We start from the raw sequence: 20,150 nt of genomic DNA, 5'->3' as shown, positions 1-20,150 counted from the left end.
AGTGCTGATTTCATTTGTGGCTTTCTATGTGGAACATATTTGGTTATGTAGTTGTATAAACTGAAAATTATGTTTGGCAAGCTGAGAAATCTTCCAAAATTTGAGTTAAATTCTACTGATTTTTGTGGTTCTCTGCAATCTATATTGATAGGTGTGATGTTTGTTATGCCAATAACATGTGCAATATTACCATTAAGTTTCCTTGGTATCTCATTTAGGTGTGAAGTCTGTAGGGATTGATTTTTGGACTTTATATCTAATGGGTTAGGGGCGTGGTTTTCTGGTATTTATTTTTGCACTTATACCTTTCCAATTTCTTTTGAAAATGTGTACTCAGTCCATATGTGGCTTTTTGTGGTTGGTGGATATTCATTTACCCTTCATTTTGAACAAATTTGATAGTTGAATACAGTGATGAACTGTCTCGATGACTGAAGTTATTATTTGTTTTCTGATTATTTTATTTGAGCTTCCATGTTAATATTATTGGTCTGTGCAGATTCTGTTTTCAGATTAATAGCCATTTCCGTTAATTAATTTTTGTGCCATTCTTGTATATCATTTGCAGTGTTTCATATATATCGGGCTAGGGATGCATTCCAATAGGCTATGATGATGGTGTTATAGGGGGGCTTAATTCACTAGTGTTAATTAGGGACCCACGTTATGGCGGGGTAATCCTCATCCGGATGACCATATTACAGTTTGTGATACTTTTCACAAAATGCAATCGGGGTTCGGGTGGGGTTTTGCAGCCATTCGATGTTCGGGGCCTTACTTACGCATGCTGTCAATATTTACACCATTCTGAGCCGTTTTAGTAATTAATATATTTTATATTATAATAAATACTTGATTCGGATGGGGATGCTCTTATTTTTTTATTTGTGATTTGCATACTGTTTTGGTTGGTGTTTTGTATTATGTTGTGAATATAATTAATGTGTAAAGTAAACCCCCTCGGCTGTGATGATAACAACCGCATGTGGGGATACGGGATATGATTGGCCATCTCCTCAATGGCGAGGTAACCCGGACGGCCAACAAGTACTGGCAATCGGTGTTGCAGCCATGAGTGGGTGGCCAAAAATCTTTGATGTCACCATTCGGTTCCTGAGCCCCGAACAAAAGATGTAAATTTTTCCAAGTTATTTGGGCTCTAACATTTTGGGGTTTTATTAGAGATGGATTCACAAGACCCTGGTCATATGTACTTCACCAACCTCCTAAGTGAAGATCCTCAACTTGAGCCCACTTATGATGGGCAATGTGGAACATCTCCATTGATCTTTGATGACTCTCCACCTCTACCCCCTAACGAGCCTATCGGCGTTAGGAAATCAGTGAGGGGTGCGAATTTTACCCCCGAGGAAGACAAGTTACTTGTCTCCGCATGGCTAAATTGTAGCCTTGATGCCGTCCAGGGAACAGATCAAAAACACTCCCAGCTTTGGGAAAAAATTTTTGAGTACTTTCAACAATTTAAAGAAACCACAAATGAGTGGACAATAAAATCCTTAATTCACCGGTGGTCGGTGATCCAAAATGCCACAAACAAATTTTGTGCGAAACTAACCCAAGTTGAAGGGTTAAATCAAAGTGGCATGACCGAACAAGATAAGGTAGAATTTCCAAATCATTACTTCAGTAATTTGTGTTTAATTTCTCGAACCGAACATTTGTTTAATATTTTAATTTTTTTCTCATGCAAGTTTGAGAAGGCGAAGCTTATGTACCAATCACTCGAGAAATGTTCATTCCAGTTCCAGCATTGTTGGCACCTGTTGAAGGACCAACCTAAGTGGATTTGGCACGCCACAAAGGAGGATCCAAAGCGGAGGAAGACGATGTCCCCATCCCCGACCCCAACTCGATGTTCTGGAGCTACAGTTGATTTAGTTTTTGATCTCGAGGCGGATCATGTGATGGAGAATGAAGTTATCGAGCTCGACCGACCAATTGGAAGGAAATCTGAGAAAGGAAAACGAAAGGCCCAAGGCCAGCATGCAAAGGAGAACTTCCAACTCAGGAAGATGAAGTATACTCTGTTGGAGGAGTCACGTGCTCAGGAGAAAGAGTTTTTTCGTCTTAAAGCTGAGAAGATGGCGTATGACAAGGAGACGGAAACCAGAAAATTACGTCAAGAGGACGAACGGCTGCGGTTGGAAGCTGAGAAAGTGGAGTTCGCGAAGAAGGAATCAGATCAGCGCATTATGATGATGGATGTGAGTGTCATGCCAGAATTGCAGCGGGAGTTTTTCCAGCAACTCCAGAGGGAGGTCATGGCGAGACGCAGTCGGTCCGACGATTTGGATTGATTATTTTGTATTTGATTTCTTATTTTATGTTTGACACAATTATATATGTGTAAAAATACATGTAATTAATCTTTTTTGTATTTGATAATATGGGAAGTATGATGATGGTTGTGCAATTAATGACTCAACGACATTTTCAGAAACAAACTCGATTACCATTAATATATTCGGGAAATTGATAACAATAACGAAATACAAATGCAAATCCGATTAACTTAAACATAGGAGCCCAATTACATTAAGGAAATAATAAAAGGTAAAGCAACCCTGACTAATGTTGTGAATGTAAAAGCCATTGATGTTCAATTAGATCTTCTTGAATCTGATGATGAGCCGAGCTATCTCTAATATCATGATGATGCTGGATGAAGTCTGTAAGCTCAGTTGTATGATTGCGCGACAATTCGGGGAGATTATCATCAAGTTGATCATATTCGATGTTCAGACACTCACTATCATCACGCTCGTCTTCAATTATCATATTATGTAGAATAACACATGTTTTCATTATATTCGTTAGTTCCTTCACTTTAAACATTTGGGAAGGTCCACGAATGATAGCAAATCGTTGTTGAAGTACCTCGAATGCACGCTCGACATCTTTTCTTGCAGATTCTTGTGCTTTCACAAAATTTTTCTTCTTATTTCCACGTGGTGATGGAATCGTCTTCACAAAAGTTTGCCACTTGGGATAAATACCGTCCGCAAGGTAATAGCCCATAGTATAGTCGTTGCCATTAATAGTGTAATTAACTGGAGGAGCACGCCCTTGGGCAAGTTCCGTAAAAACAAAAGATCTCTCTAGCACATTAATATCGTTATGTGAACCGGGCATACCAAAAAAGGCATGCCATATCCAGAGATCATATGAAGCAACTGCTTCTAAAATAATAGTTGGTTCACGGATGTGGCCAGAGTACATACCTTTCCAAGCTGCGGGACAATTTTTCCACTTCCAATGCATGCAATCAATGCTTCCCAGCATTCCTGGGAATCCTTGTTGTTCACCAACTGCAAGCAATCGGGCTATATCATTAGCAGTTGGAGACCTTAGATATTCTTCTGAGAAAACAGTTACTACTGTCTCAGAAAATTTTTTTAGGCTCTCCATTGCGATGCTTTCACCAATACGTATGTATTCATCCATAAAATCTCCAGTAACCCCATACGCTAGCATTCTAAGTGCTGCGGTGATTTTTTGCATACAAGATAAACCGAGTCGGCCGGCATTATCTCTTCTCTGGACGAAGTACGGGTCGTAAGACTCTACTTCATTTAGAATACGAAGAAATAGGGGACGACTCATCCGAAATCTCCTTCGAAATAGATTCGAGGGATAGACTGGATTTTCAGCAAAGTAATCATGAAATAGACGCTCGTGTCCCTGAACATGATCACGTCGAATAAACTTACGACGTTGGCTATTGCCACGTCGCCTTGATGACTGACCATCCGCCTCCATGTTTTGAACATCGCTATCATCTTCAGATGATACGTATGTCAATAATTTGCGAAAGAAAGTACGAGCCATATGATGAAAGGAGTGGGAGATGAAAGGATGCAATAGAAGTTTGGTTTGTATAGAGGAAATGAGGCTTGAGTTTGCATATTTATAGAGGAATTACTACTATCGTCTGACATAGGAGTAAAAATGTTACCGTTTGAGAGAAGACAAAAAAAGTTACCGTTGGAGAAAAGATTAAAAAATTTACCGTTGGAGAAAAAATAAAAAATATTACCGTTGGAAAAAAAACAAAAAATATTACCATTGGAGAAAAAATAAAAAATATTACCGTTCGTAGTTAAGACAGAAAATATTACCGTTGAAGAAAAGTTGCTGAAATATTACCGTTGCATCCAATTAAAAAATTTTATCATCAATACGTGACTTTCGGTTTTTCATTAGAGATATTGAGTCCGGATCTAATTAAATTTGTCATCACATCAGAAAATGCACTAATTAATAAAAACATTTTATTTTATTCCTACGAATTTCAATTTAAAAAAAAAAATACTGTATTGGATAGTCTTAATCTCCAATAAATATTTAGTAGAAAGTGATATTTAAAAAAAAAAAAGATAATAAGACAAAACAGTTAGTAATTAAGATTGTAAATGGAAGAGAGAGAAAAAAGTAATAAAAAAATAATAGAGAAATATTATTTAAAAGAATAGAGATAGGGATGAGGAATGAGATGTATGAGGTTTTTAGAAAATAAACAAATTTTAAGGATAAATTTGAGGAAATGAATATTTGAGTTAAATTATAGGGATGAGAAAGTAAAATCGGATGGGGATGCTCAAGGAATGTTGATCTTTCATTGCCCAACTAAGGAATGTTGCCATTCCTAACCCAACGGAGGAATGCTTATAATTTCTCTCCAAACCAAAGAATCTTTATCTTTTTCTGTCAATTTTGCACTAATTTGCCTTCTTGAGGTAGTCCAATGCTATTAATATCAAATCTGTCAGTTGAGCTTCATTATACTCTAATTCACCTACATCATTGCTTGGTAATTAATATATGAAGATCAGTTGTTACAAAATTTAGTAAAAGAATTGTTCACTCATAGATGATTGTCAATAATTAATTAATTTAGTTGAAAGGTTAATATTAAGGGGAAAAAAAAACATTTCTATGTTTTTAATTTTCTTTAATTTATACTTTTTCCAACATAAAATGGATATATATATATATGTTTATTTTGATATACTAATTTAATCATAAATCTTGATGCATTTTCAAGTATATACTTTGAATGATAGGAGTTCTATTTTCGTCATGTCTTGATATGGCCATGAGATACTTGAATTAATTTTCTGAATTACAATAAACACAAGTCGACAAGTGGAAGTTCTTCTTATCGTACCTATTAAGATGATTTGCATATTGTTCTTTGGTAAGATATCCAAAATGACTATTTTCGATTACCCGAAAAGCCAAGAAAAAATAGGTTGAAATTCTCCTTTTTCCCCACAAAACGCAAGTATTTGCTAGTTGTTTTGTTGTTATTGAGACAATTTGCAATTTGTTTTTTCAATTAATAACTAGGGTACCCATGACCCTAGGTAATGTCGGAATATATTTTTATTTTTTATTTTTATTTCACTTGAAATGGATAATTTAAATCATGGGTATTATAATCATTTAATTTTCAATGTTTCATATTACAGGAATACTATTCATTTCAAGCGTGACGGAGAGTATCTTCTCCAAGTAATATCAACAAATAAACTAATACTTATAATTATCATAAAATAAAAAATAAAAATAAAAAAGAATTCAAGAAATTACTTCTAATTAGATTGAGATATTTGTATGCACTTTAGTTTAGTAATTTGTCAATCGATCGAGTGGCACTGCATATATTTGAATGATTTTCTTCTTATATATTCTTTTTGAAAGAAAAGAGAAGACCTTACTACCATCCAATAGGTAGTTAAAGTGTGAGGCGTAATATTAACATCACCTTCTCAATAGTTTACTATTTTAATGGAGTAATGTATATATTACATCTCACTTCCATCTCATTATATATTAAAGTGGTAATATCCATTAATTATTAAATCAACTATTATTTTTTAAAATAAAAAAAAAATCAAACATAAATGGATATTAATACCATCTCACCGCATAGTATTTATCGTTCTAATTAATAGTAGGTTGAGATCGTCTTCCATAAATTGTTGAGTGGTTGAAAATGGAAAAAAAAAAAAAAAAAACAAATGTCAAGAAATGCCCATGAATTAATTAGCCTTTCAAGCTACAGATTTGGGTTTGTTAGAGGAAATTTTATGAGGTGAATATGTAAAGCCTATGATATATTTTGAAATGACGAGAAGACAATTATATATCATATGTTAGGTAGTTTTATGCTCTTACTTTTGGGTAGTGGTAGAAATTGCAAAAAATTCATCTGAAGTATTTATTTATTTATAAAAAGACATACTTTATTAACAATGCTATGTAAAAGAGATTGAATACATGAAGAGATTTCCTCCAATACAATGACAATGTCCTTGATACCTAATCCATTATTACCTAAGTCATGGGCCACCATGTTATTAGTCCTCATTGTATGGTTAATAGACCATGAGTCAAAGGATGCCAAACTCGATCTTGTATCTGAAATAAGCATTCCTAGATAAGAGTCAATCTCTACATAAGCATTGAGGCATTGGATTACTTGTAAAGCATCACCTTCTAAACTTATGTTCTTGTATCCCAAGTCATTGCAAAATAGAATGGCTTGAAGGACTGCAAAAGTTTCTACCAGTAGAGGGTCAGGGAAGACAATTATATTCTTCATTCTCATTATTGCCAAGATAGTATCCTCCTAGTCACGGATAATAGCACCTATTCCCTCCTTAGATTGAACCTTGTCCAAAGCTGCAACCCAATTTAATTTAAACTGACTTTGTGGTGGAGCCTTCCAACTTCCATTTAGATCCATGACATTAGAAGACTTGCTATTGGCATGTCGAATCCATTTGAGGTTTTCAAGTAGTATTTTGATTGCTAGACAAGAGTATGAGGATGAGTGAACTTTTCCAGATCTTCAAGCTGTGACAGCAAACTCAAGAATTTCTTCCTCATCTAAGATTCCAAACAAAGTCTACTATATCTTTGAAAGTTTGTTCTGGAATCCACACTTTTGAATTTTGTTTGCACGTTGTCCCCACACATCTCGAACTGAGAGACATTCCCCAAGGGCATGCTCTGTTGTTTTAGGTTCTTGCTTACAGATTGGGCATAAAGAGGTATCAACAATTGTCCTCCTCAACAGGTTAGATTGGTTGAAGGGCATGGACACAAGCTCTTCATTGGAATGTTTTGTTTGCATTTAGAATGGCCAAGTGCCATATATTTGTCCAGGTATCTTTTTGATTTAAGCAAGCTGATGATTGGCCTAAGTCTCTTTCCTGCAATTCTCCTTTGAGGTGGTAAGCACTCTTGACATTAAAATCTCCTATTGTGATGCACCTTCAAATCAACTTATCAGATCTTCTATAAGGAATAATAGGAATAGATTGATAAGGCAGCTTTTTCCTTTGAGAAAATGGCATATACTAGTGAGTGCTTCCATGATTGGTATCCTTATCGAAGAGAGCTAAAACTTTAGTATCTGCTTGTAGAAGTCTAATGGAACTCTAGGGCTTGAAGGTGTTTTGTTGTGGAAGCCACTTGTCCGTCCAGATATCAACTGATTCTCCATCTGCTACACTCTACACAAGTCCTTCAAGCAAAGGTCTTGCAACCAAAATGCTTTGCCATAAGTAGGATGAGTTGTGCCCTACTTTTGCTTGAGAAAGAGGTTGCTTGGAAGTATTTTCCTTTGAGGATCTGTGCTGCAAGAGAATACGGATTTTAGATTAATCTCCAACGATACTTTGCACGCAAAGCAATATTGAAGTTTTCAAAATCCCTAAACCCGAGACCTCCTATGCTTTTTGACTTCCTCATTTAATTCCAACTTACCCAATGAATTTTGTGCTCTTGAGCTTTCTGACCCCACTAGTAACTCTTCATAAGCTTATTTAGATAATGTAACAACTACTTGGGAAGCTTGAAGATACACATTCAATAAGGGGGAATGGGTTGGAGAACTAATTGAACAAGATTTCCTTGCCTGCTTGTGTGAGAAATTTCAACTTCAAGTTTCTCAATCTATCTTTCACCTTATCAAAAACACCTCTAAAAGAGTGAGATCTTGATCTCCCCACAAGAGCTGGAAGGCCCATGTATTTTTCATAAGAGTTTGCGCCTCTGATTCCTACTATGCTAGTAATAATATCCTTTGTTCCTTCATTAGCATTCTTGCTAAAAAAGATGGAAGTCTTCTCTTTGTTTAGTCTTTGATTTGAGGCCTTTTCATATGAGACTAGTAGGGTGAAGAGCCCCCTCCACTCCAAAGAATTTTCCTTGTAATTAAGCAAGCTGTCATCTGTAAAAAAAATAAGTGATTTATGTGGATTTGACCTTTGCCCGGGGGAGACCAGTGATCAAACTAGATGCTTCAACTCTATTGGGAAGGTTACAAGTGCTTCAATACAAAAGATGAAGAGGTGGGGTGAAAGTGGATCACCTTGCCAAATCCCCCAAGTTGGATTGAAATTTTTCTATGGAACACCATCAATAAGAAGTGAGTATGAAATCGAGGATACACATTTCAAAGTAAGATCAATCCACATTTGAGAAAATCCCAATTTTTGCATGATAGATCTAAGGAATTCCCATTCAATTTCGTCAAAAGTTTTGCTCATGTCAAGTTTAAAAGCCACGAAACCTTCCTTTCCTTTCTTCCTATTCCTCATTGTATGTAGGGATTCAAACACCACAATTACATTGTCAGTTATGAGTCTGCCAGAAAAAAAATTGTCTGGGTAAGAGAAATAATATCAAGGAGTATGATCTTTAATCTACTGGCCATCACCTTTGTAATTATTTTATAGAAAACATTAAAAAGGCATATGGGCCTGGACTCTGTAACTTGGGAAGGTGATTTTATCTTTGGTATGAGTGCTATGTGATTGTCATTCAACCTTTCAAACCATTTACCTTCATTGAGAACCTTTAACACTACATCACTTATAGTTGATCCCACTATGTCCCAATGATCCTGGTCGGAGGTAGCAAGAAATCCATCAAGTCCAGGGGAACCTAAAGGATTCGTACTAAAGATTGCCTCCTTGACTTCTAATGCAGTGAAATTTTTAATAAGAGTGGAGTTCATATCTTTAGTCACTGTTGTTCAACAAATAAAAGGAATTCTTCAATACCTACAAGTTTGGAAGTGGAAAACAACTTGGGATCTTTTATTTCCTGGCTTGCTCCATTCTTTGAAAAGTTCACTACTTCCTCTGACAGAATGATCTCATGTTGTTCTTTAGCTGTCAGTTTCAACCCTTCCTATATTCTTGTATCTTCTACCATTCTAAGACATTCTTCAGATTAAGTTTAAGAGACAAGAGCTTTGTCAAAGCAAAGCGTCAAAAAACCCCACCCTTCAGAGAAGGAGAGGAAGAAAGATTCTTTCAAACTTATGATTAAGATCATTTGAACTATTCATTAAAAAAATATTGAAAGGTCTCACGATAATTAACCTTTTTAGAATAATTAATGATGATGTTGTTAATTAAAGTCTTGAAAATGTTCTATGTTTGGTTATATTTTTGAGTTAAAATATTCTTTTAGTGAAAATATCTCAATTTGGTTGCACCAATAATGTTTTAATTTCTTTTATTTTTGTAATTAATTGTAAAAGGAAGAAAACTATTAGTGGTTGAGCCTGTTTTGGCAACATATGAGGGTGTTGTTTCTCTTTTACGTCTTTTGATCCAACCATGTGAAAAAGGTATTAGTATTTTGACTTTTTTTTAAACCTATAATGAGTCTCAGAATGTCTATACTTTAAAGTAGCATAACTTTTAAAAAACTGTATTCGAAATCCACCTAGGCTAATGAAGTCTAAAATGGAGAGTCCAACTGTATCGAGTTCTACCAAGCAGTTAGCTAAATTTGGCACTAAGGGTTTCTCTTAAGCATATGTTTTCTATTCTCACATGCTCAACTTAACTTGGGCGAATACAAATTAGACTTACTTGGTTTACCAAAGTTTTGGCATAGAATGTACATAGGTTAACATGTCTCAAAATGTACATAAGTTACATTGAATAGATTTTCTATTAATATATTCTTCTTTTAGTTAATGTATATATAGATAAATAGCAAAGTTTTGCTTTGTTTTAGGACTAGGCTTGTAATTTTTATAACTCCCGAGTTTTAATTCTTGTACATGATATTCCTTTGCCAAAAGTGAGAACAATTAAAAAAAGGGCAATAATCTTTCTAAAAGTTGACCAATTTACACTACTAGAAGAATGTTGTCTCAAATGTCTTTGGATTGTAATGTGAGAGAGGTTGAAAGCTATTGATCCTACATCGAATTCCTAAAGAAAGATGATAGTGCCTTGTAATTTAAGCCTCTACATGTGACAAATTATTACTATGGTAACAATCATATTGACAAGTAAAATAAATCATAGATATTAAAAAACCAAGGCTTTTTTTTTTCTTTGAAATGATACCTCAGTATTTCATTGATGAATTTCACTTCTACAAAGCTTGTCATATTCCAGCTCCTTCACAACGAAGGCTGGCATATCTTTTATCCATACTATTTGCTCTAACAAGCCTAAAGCAGTCCTAACTAAAGAATGTGCTACTGTATTGTTTTCTCTATATGTAAATTGCAGCTGCCAATCTCTATTCTTTTTAAAGAAAAACTTTACATCTTCAACCAAAGAACCAATGCATGACATTTCCTCTCCTTCCCTATTTACTGCCATAATAACAGTTTTTGCATCCCCTTCAAAAATTGCCTTCCTTATGTTAAGATCAATGCATAATTCCAAAGCTTTACGCAAAGCAATGCACTCTGCCACCATGGGATCTTCAACATAATTCTGTTGGTCACATACAGCCACCATCGGGTCTCCCTCTTCATCCCTTATAATAATTCTCACTCCCATTTTTTTTTTTTTTTATTCTAAGGAAGCATCCCAGTTCACTTTTACATATCCACCAACTGGTTTTTCCCATTTTTGAGCCTCTCTAGAAGACCCTTGGACCTGTTTTTCAAGAATTTGAGGAACCTGGGCATTCTGATACTCTAATAAAGCTTCCCTTGCTGACCTTATTACTCCTTTAGGGCATAGCATCTTTTTTTCAAAAACAAAAGTGTTTCTACGCAACCATACTCTTCTGAATATCATAGCTACCTCTTCCATCTGGTTTTTACTCAAACTCTGCATCATTCTCTCCCATAACCCCATAAAATCTTCTTCTTTCCTGCTCCATTTATGGACTATACTTTCTGTTTCTGCCCATATGTCATTTGCTACAAGGCAAGTCCAAAGCACATGCATTATAGTTTCAATCTCTGCATTGCACACTGGACAGGACCTTTCTTCCACTATCTTCCTTTTAAACAGGTTTCCCTTAGTAGGTAGAAGATCATTCCCAGCCTTCCATAAGAATAATTTTGTAACACTGGGCACTGTTAGATCCCATGTGTATCTCCATCTTTCATCCATATGGTCCCTCAAGGAACTTTCACCCTTCTCCCTCTTCATTCTTTCCAATTGTAAGTAGTATGCACTGCCCACCGAGAAGACCTCCTTCTTTGTAGGTCCCCAATATATTCTATCTTGTGCCATCCCTCTACTTAGTGGAATTCTCAAAATCTGTTCAGTTTCCTCCTGCTTAAAGATGGCACGGATTTTATTCTCATTCCACTCCCTCCTTTGCTTGTCAATAAGTTCTTCAACTTTAGCATCTGCCTGCAAAACAGAAACTGGTGACTATATAGAAAAAGATGAGGGAGTGGACAGCCATTTTGTGCCCCATATATTTATCTTACTGCCATCCCCCACTCTCCACCTTATCCCTTCTTTCACAAGGCTTCTAGCATCCCAAACACTTTTCCAAATGAGAGAAGGCTTAGAGCTCAGTTTGGCTTCCAAAAAACTGGAATACCTATAATGTTTCTCTTTGTAAATCACACTAGCTAAGGAAGATGGATACTTAATAAGCCTTCAACCTTGCTTTGCTAGAAAAGCCAAGTTAAAAGACTCCAAATCCTTGAATCCTAACCCTCCCTTCCCTCTCTGCTTTCCCAATTTCTCCCATTTCCTCCAATGTATACAATTACCTTCCTGCTGCTTGCCCCACCAGAATCTCGAGAAAAGCATGTTTATCTCATAGCATAGCTTCCTTAGAAGTTTGAAAACCGACATAGTATAAGTGGGTATCGCCTGTAAAACTGCCTTGATCAAGATTTCTTTCCCAGCTTGGGATAAGAAAGTGTTCTTCCAACTTGTAATCCTCTGCCATATTCTCTCTTTTTAATATTCTGAAGGTGTTGAAGCTGGATCTACCTATCATAGTAGGAAGGCCCAAATATTTCTCATAACTATCACAAGCCACAGACAAACCTACTTCTACTATCCTCTTTTTATCCCCCTTCCTTGTATTACTACTAAAGAACACAAAGGTTTTTTCTTTATTTAGAAACTGCCTAGAAGCTTTTTCATATTTTTTCAACACCTCTTGCAGTTTATTCCACTCTTCTATCTTGGCTCTTCCAAAAAGAATACAGTCATCAGCAAATAATAAGTGGTTTATACTCATACCCCCTCGAACTACTTGCACTCCTCTTGTCAACTTTTGATTTTCATAAGAGTTCAATAGGGTACTCAGCCCTTCAGCACAAAGAATAAAGAGATAGGGTGACAAAGGTCCCCCTGCCTCAAGCCCCTTTTAGGCCAGAACTTAAGCCCAGGACATCCATTTATTAGAATAGAAAATGAAACTGAATTTACACAACTCATAACCAATTTCACCCAATCCTTATGAAAGCCTAACTTAGTCATAACAGCCTCCAAGAACAGCCACTCCACCCTATCATAAGCTTTTGACATATCTAATTTTAATGCCATACTTCCTTCTCTCCCTTTCTTTCTGAACTTCATAGAATGCAACAACTCGTAAGCCACCATTATATTATCATTATCAATCTCCCTGGTAGGAAGGCACTTTGTGTTGGGAAAATTATGATAGAAAGGACTTTTTTAAGCCTATTTGAAATAGTTTTGGAAACTATTTTATACATGACATTACATAGGCTTATAGGTCTATACTCACTAGCTTTTTTTGGTTCTTTACACTTGGGAATCAGAGCTATATGTGTGTGGTTAAGGGCAGGTTCCATAGTATTTCCATTTAAAAAAGCCAGAGCAAAAGAACAAACCTCCTCTGGGACCACCTCCCAATGGTTTTGATAGAAGCATGGTCCAAAACCATCTAGACCAGGAGCTTTTAGTGGTGCCCTTTGCTTTAAAGCTTGTTCCACCTCCAATCTAGAATAATTCTTCATAAGATTATCATTCATCTCGGGAGTCACCCTTGCTGCCAAGCTTTCCAAACATGCTTCAATATCCTCTCCACTTGGGTTTGAAGATTGGAACAATTTCTAAAAATATGCTCTGAAATTTGCTTCAATTTCTTTATGCCCATCCCATTTCCTGTTATCTTCATCATATACAAACTTAATGAAATTTCTTTTCCTTCTCTGATTGGCACATGCATGGAAATATTTAGTGTTTCTATCTCCATGCCTATACCAATTACATTTAGCCCTTTGTTTCCATCTGATATTTTCTTTTTCCAGTAACAGGTTCAGCTCCTTTTTTACTTGCCTTATCTCTTCAATGTTGCAGCCACTCTCCTCTTTTTGTAATCTTTGCTAAATTTTAATTTTTTCTTCTATCTCCTTGTTCCCCCCATCCTCTTTTTTTTACTCCATCTGAGTAGTGCAACCCCACTTCTCTTCAATAAATCCACTACTACATTAGGCCCTGACCTTTCTGACTCTTTCTTTTTCCATACCTCTTTTAGAACCTTCTTACAGTCCTCATCAAGAGCCTAGTAAGCCTCATATTTAAAACTTCTCATCCTCCCCCACCTTCTATTTTCTAGTTTTACAATATGCAACAGAAGGGGCTTATGGTCTGAAGTCCTGGCTGCCAAAATCTCCACCCATGATTCTTTATAAGTCTCAATCCAATCATGGTTTGCAATTGCCCTGTCTAATCTTTCCTTCGTGAAAGATTCATCCCCATGAGAATTACTCCATGTATATTTCTGCCCTTTCCACCCAAGATCATGCAGATTACCTTCCTGTAAAACTTCCATAAACAACTCCATTTAACTTTCTGGCCTTGGTCTTCCCCCCCATTTTTCATCATTTGTAAGAATCTCGTTGAAATCCCCCACTATACACCAACCAATACCACTTAGAGGCTTGAAACACTTCAACAAATTCCAACTCTCTTTTCTTTTTATAGTTTTTGGATGCCCATAGAAACAGGTTAGTAACCAACCTTTCTCTTCTTCCTCCTCTACCCAAACATTTATGTGTCTTTAAGAGTAATTAACAACTTCCACTCTCACTTGAGCATTCCATAACAAAACCAAACCCCCTCCTTTTCCTACTGCTTTTACCACAAAACAGCCTTCACAATTTAATCTCTTCTTTAAGTTTGCAAAACTTTTTCTCACAAACTTAGTTTCCATAATGAACACTAAGTTGGGTTTATTCTTCTCTGCCATATTGCAGAGATCTTGAATAGTCTGAGGGTTCCCCAACCCTCGACAGTTCCAACTTAAGAGTTTCATAATGCTTAGCGGGGCTGAGAAACAGCCGCCACCACTATGATTGAGTTTCCCACCTCTCCATCCTCACTACCCCATCTCCCCTTCTTTTTAGTGCCTGCATCCTCTCCTGCCCCACCCTCTTCACAGTTTCTTTTTTTCTGCATTTCACCTGAAGAAACAGTCTCAATATTCTTCACTTTTGCCCTGGCCTTTCTTTTCCATCCCCCCTTCTTAACTTGCTGACTTTCTATCTCAGAACTCTCACCCCCTCTTGCCTTACCCCCCTTAACCACCAACTCATTTCTTTCATAATTTTCCATCCCATTCAAAATATTTTCTTCCATAGTACATGCCATTTCCCCAATCCCTTTCTCCTTAGTGTTTTTCTCCACTTCTTCCATACTTTTTTCCACTCTCTCTTCTTGACTTCTAACTATCTCAGTATTAACACTCTCACCCACTTCTGCCCCTACCCATCGTTCCCCCCTCTCATTCTTCTCCTTACTATTAAGACTCTCCACCCCTTTTTGATTCATGTTTTCTTCCTCCTTCCTCCTTCCTCCACCAACTCCCTTCCTCCCTTCTCCATATACCTCCACTATAGCCCCTGGTTCTATTTAGCTGCTTTGCCCGCAGCCAAGAACCATACTATTCAGTTTCACCCTCCCTCTGGACTTTATACCCATTATAGCCCTCCTCTCCATGTACAATGCAACCACAAGAGAAACAAATCTTAGGTAGTTTCTCGTATATTAAAGGGATCCAATAACTACATCCTTTAACTTTAACTGTTCTCCCTCTTGCAATTGGTTTGTTTAAATCCAAATGCACCTGTACTCTTATGAAGTTCCCCCAACCACTTCCATCCTCCTGCACTTCAACATCTTCAACCTTACCCACCGAGGCACCTATTTGTTCAGCTCTGACTTTTGTCATACATGATAAAGGCAAGTCATGCATTCTCAGCCAGAAACTCTTAGATTCGAATTTCACTTGATTTAAAGGTGTATATCCTTCAAATTCCTTAAGAACTAACAAATGGTTGTCAAACAACCAAGGCCTCCCTACCCACACCCTCTCCTTATCAGCAATGGTCTCAAACATTAAGACAAAAACATTAGATTTTACCTCTGCTAGCTTTGAGGCTTTGCTCAATCTCCATATCTTTGCTAAAGTGGATTCCAGCACCTCTTTGCTAATCGATCTTGATGAGCATAGTTTTCCCAGCAGGCTTCGTTGTTCTTTGTAAACTAGCTCAATCGAAGGATCATCGGCGAGCTCTATATCCACTATATCCTCTTCTCTCAACCTGAGACACTTTCATTTTTCCTCCAGAGACTCCATTCTCCCTCTACAGACTAAAATCTCACTCTATCCTCACTATTACTTCCTCTCTGTTGTGAATTTCTGTCCTCTCGCCACCCCTAAACCACCGTAGTTCTATACAGATTCCCCCCACCTCGCCTGTTTCCACCAGAATCTCTCTTTCCTTAGCCCCGTAACAACCTAGAAGACCGTTATAACCACCCTCACGTGCCTATCGCACCCCTCCCACACCACCTCTTCTTTTCAAGAGAAAAAAAGAGAGGAGACTCATCTGATTAAAAAACCAAGGCTTTTGAAAACAAAAGAAAAGACTAATAATCATTACCCCTATAAGCTTAAATCATGTACACAAAAATATGGTAATTTTGCCTTGCGCTATATCAAATGCCTCTAACCTCATACAAAATACTATGTATGTCCTAGTATGGCTAATCCTTCTTTCGTGCTCTTTGTTTGCTTTATTGATATGCCACTAGATCTATGTCCATAAATGTAACACCCAATCCCAATCTTAGGCCAACCCATAGATAATCCATTCACTCAAAAAAAGCATTGTTTTGTAGTCAGAACTCCCCTTCCATTTTCCCCTCTCTTTCTCCCCTTCCCCAATAGTTTCCTCATTCCTCATTTTTTTCCTCTCCTCCCCGATACTCTCCCATCCCTTTCACTCAACTTATGTTTCTATTTTCAACAAATCTCCCTATTGCAGTTTGCCCTCCTCCCTTCTCCCATCGTACATCGCTCCCATCATGACAACATTATCGGTTACCTTTTCATAACGATACTAGACCACCGCAAGCCATCATTGTCCATCCTACCAAGCATCTCGGATTTTCTCCCTCCTAATCTATCTTTTTTATTTTTTTCGTGAGTTTCTCCACCTTCAGCCAGTAAGCACTATCGTAAATCAGGACAAGAGAACCCAGATCAGTCACCCTTCTACCGTACATGGATCTACCACCATCCACCACCGCCACTACTCCACTCTACAGTATACATACAAAGACTCTCTCCTATTGCCCTTTTTTATGTCATTGTCATCTAGCCTTCAAAGCCAGACCGCTCAACTCCACCTTAGACCGCAACAAACACCCATGCCATCACTCACAAAAGACTCTAACCCACTACCAACCTCCATCGCACACAACATCCCATGTTTTCACAACAACCCTCAGCATCTCCATTACATCTGGCGGTTACTCTCATTGGTCAAAATCACAGAGGTATAATTGGCTCTTGATTTCTAAAAATTCATGGTTGTGCTAACTATGAATTTTTGTGTTGAGATTGTTGCTTTTGTGTGGATTGTTGGAATCGATGGTTGAGGAAAATGTTTTGTATTGAGGTTGTTGATTTTGTTGACTATTGTAATTGGTGGTTGGGAAAATTTTTGTTGACTATTGTAAAATTGATTTTGATGTTTGCTGGAAAAAGTATTATGCCTCTATTTGTAAGATAGAATTGTTAAGTTAAGTAAACTCATGGTGGGTTGGCGTGTGGAGGTCCTCTTGATTGTGATGTGGTAGATTAATAAAAGAGTGGACTTGGTAATGTGCTGTTTGATTATTCGGTATGTTATCCCGTGGGCTGTTTGGTTAATATGTTGTTGTGAATAGTACAGTAGAATTGAGGAGATTGGGCTAAAGTATTGTTGTAGGGAGTTTGGAGGTTATTAAAGTGGTAGTGTAGGGAGTTTGGAGGTTGCTAAACTATTGGTGTAGGTAGTTTGGAGGTTGCTAAAGTATTGATGTAGGAAGTTTGGAGGTTGTGCTTGTGCCATGGTTAGAAATCGAAGCATTATTATGGATTGTGTGGTGAATTATAGTTAATAATAATGAGGTTTTTATTAGTTAGATTGGTTTTGTGATTTTGTAGGTTATTAACATATTAGTGGATATTTTTTGGTTTAGGTTGCGAGACTATTAGATGTCGGACCCAAGGGTTAGACAATACGCTGCAAAAGTCAGGTAAGTAGTGCTCCTGTACTAGACTTTACCAAAACCTTGACTCAGGTTGATTTTTATAAAAACCTGCATATTTTGGTATGGGACGTTGGAAAACAACCTCGGTCACCCAATCTTGAACCCTCAGGCGAAGTGGACCTCCATACTTGACCATATCCTCTGCATCAAAATATACGCAGAATCGTAGGTGGGGATACCATAGTGAGATTTCATAAAATCTCAATAAGTAGAACTAAGGCCAACCCTAAAAAATACATATTGGTAGAAATATAAATTATGCAAACAAGAAAATACAGAGAAATATGACATTTGACATTTGCAATTTATCAAACTCAAGTATCCACCCATTTATCACACGACGTTACACACCTAAAAATCAGGTTTTTGTTTTGAAAACATATGTTTTAAATCAAAGTATGTACCATGGTCTCCCAATAGACCATCTGCATACTCTAGCTCCCTTCGTCACACTATAGAAAATGACTATGTGTGTGACTTCATAACAAGTGATGCCTATATCCGCGCCTAGCACATTCATGGCTAAGCATCTTCTAGCCTCCACCAGCAATAACGTTGACATGAGAGCGTTACCATCTCACCCTAGTCTGTTGTTGCCCACTAATAACTTAGGGGATGTCGCTCAGTTTTATGCACTCTCGAATTGACCAGAGGAGCACCACCGAAATAATGTCCTATCTCGGCTTGTAGTCGTGACACTCACACACCCTAAATAAAATTCAAATAGCCATTATATTATTGTGTGCACCATGATCTCCCCTATAGATCATCCACATACTCTGGTTCCCTTCATCATACCATGGGTAACGACCGTGTGTGTGACTTCATAACATGCAATGCCTAGTGTATTCATGGCCAAGCATCCTCTAACCTCCACCCACAAAGAGGTGACAAGGTTGACATATGAGTGTTATCATCTTGCCCAAGCCCATTGTCGCCCAGCTACAACTCAAAGGACGTCAGTCAGTTTTGTGCGCTCCCAAGTGACTAGATGAGCGTCATCGAAATAATGTCCCCTCTCCGCTTGAGGTCATGATACACACGCACCCACAAACTAGCTTGACATAAAACCCAATAGTTTCACAAATCACAATTAACTCACACAAAACCAAAGTCCAAATACTAGAATATCAACAACAGGTGTCAAATACAATGTAGCAATTAATGTGTGAGTGACAGAATAGCAGCAACATTTGTTATAAAATGCCCAATATTTAAACAATACAATCAATTCAAGCACATCACACCCAAACTACAATTGTTAATCCCAACGCTTCACAGGGCCCTTGGATAGATGTGGCATAGTGGGATGGCGGTGGTGGGTAGAATTTTTTAACCTAAAAATGGGTAAGAGCTTTCATGTGTGTGTGTGTGAGTGAGAGAGAGAGAGAGAGAGAGAGAGAGGGTGGTCAAGGTTGGCAATGAGTGGACAGGCCTACTGGGGTGAGGTGGCACGGGGCTCTTGAGTTCAGATAATGGTGGCAGATGGTGGAACGTCACCAAAACTAGAGAAGGAAAGAAGAAAATAAAGTGCAAGAGAGAAAAGAGATATCAGATGTAGGGAAGTGAGACCAAGAGACTTATCAGCCAGTGGCATGCAGTAGTGTTCTACAGCATGTGGCAGACAAGATTGAGAAAGATATAGTCAAGGAGAGAGAGAGAGAGAGAGAGAGAGAGAGAGAGAGAGAGAGAGAGAGGAGAAGAAGAAGAAGAAGAAGAAGAAGAAGAAGAAGAGGAGAAGGAGGAACAAGGAAGGGGAAAATGAGTTAGGGCCTTACAATTGGTCTTGAAATTGGAGTTTGGGTTAGGTTTCACAGGTTTAGCCATAAGATCAAATATTTGATATTAGAAAAATGCATATGGTTCAAGTTTTTGTTTTTCATGTTGTTAATTATTTTATCTAGGTTTGGCCATGTGAACTTATTTTGGAGCACTCATTATGACAAACAATGACACCCAAGTCGTTACAAAATGTCGTGGCAATCTCACATTGAAGTAATAAATAATCAATTGATTCCCCACTTTTTTGCACATACAACACCACTCCATGACAAAGAATCAATGTTTCCCTAAATTGTTGAGTGTAAGTATCTTCCTCATTGAAGTTGACCATACAAAGAAGAGTGCCTTTACAGGTGTCCTTGTCTTCCAAATACTCTTCAATGGAAATGAGTTTGTTGTATTTGTGTTCATATCTTGATGGAACAAGCGGACGATGAACTTCTCATTTTTGTAGTGACACTAGAAAATCTTGCCATCAACTTCCTTCATTCGAGTAGAATATATATGATCATAAAACTCTGATAT

At 37.4% G+C, this 20,150-nt stretch overlaps 1 protein-coding gene across 1 annotated transcript; it reads right to left on the bottom strand.

The window, feature by feature from the left end:
• Positions 1-2,589: 2,589 nt before the first annotated feature.
• LOC122308659 lies at positions 2,590-3,849 on the bottom strand. The gene is made up of 2 exons (XM_043121931.1): positions 3,308-3,849; positions 2,590-3,094 (listed from the first exon to the last, which is right to left on the bottom strand). Exons 1-2 carry the CDS (start codon positions 3,847-3,849, stop codon positions 2,590-2,592), a joined length of 1,047 nt encoding a protein of 348 aa, XP_042977865.1.
• Positions 3,850-20,150: the final 16,301 nt, after the last annotated feature.

The sequence above is a fragment of the Carya illinoinensis genome, chromosome 1 (assembly GCF_018687715.1).
Source record: "Carya illinoinensis cultivar Pawnee chromosome 1, C.illinoinensisPawnee_v1, whole genome shotgun sequence".
NCBI lineage: Eukaryota > Viridiplantae > Streptophyta > Magnoliopsida > Fagales > Juglandaceae > Carya > Carya illinoinensis.
Note: the sequence above shows the minus strand (reverse complement) of the source record. Positions and strands in the feature narration are given on the sequence as shown.

What these genes read in the sequence shown, in the direction of transcription:
- LOC122308659 (XM_043121931.1), bottom strand. Translation starts at nt 3,849, where the DNA reads ATGGCTCGTACTTTCTTTCGCAAATTATTGACATACGTATCATCTGAA. An exon ending in GGTGAACAACAAGGATTCCC is followed by an intron (nt 3,095 to 3,307) that starts AGGAATGCTGGG and finishes TTTTACGGAACT; the next exon opens with TGCCCAAGGGCGTGCTCCTC.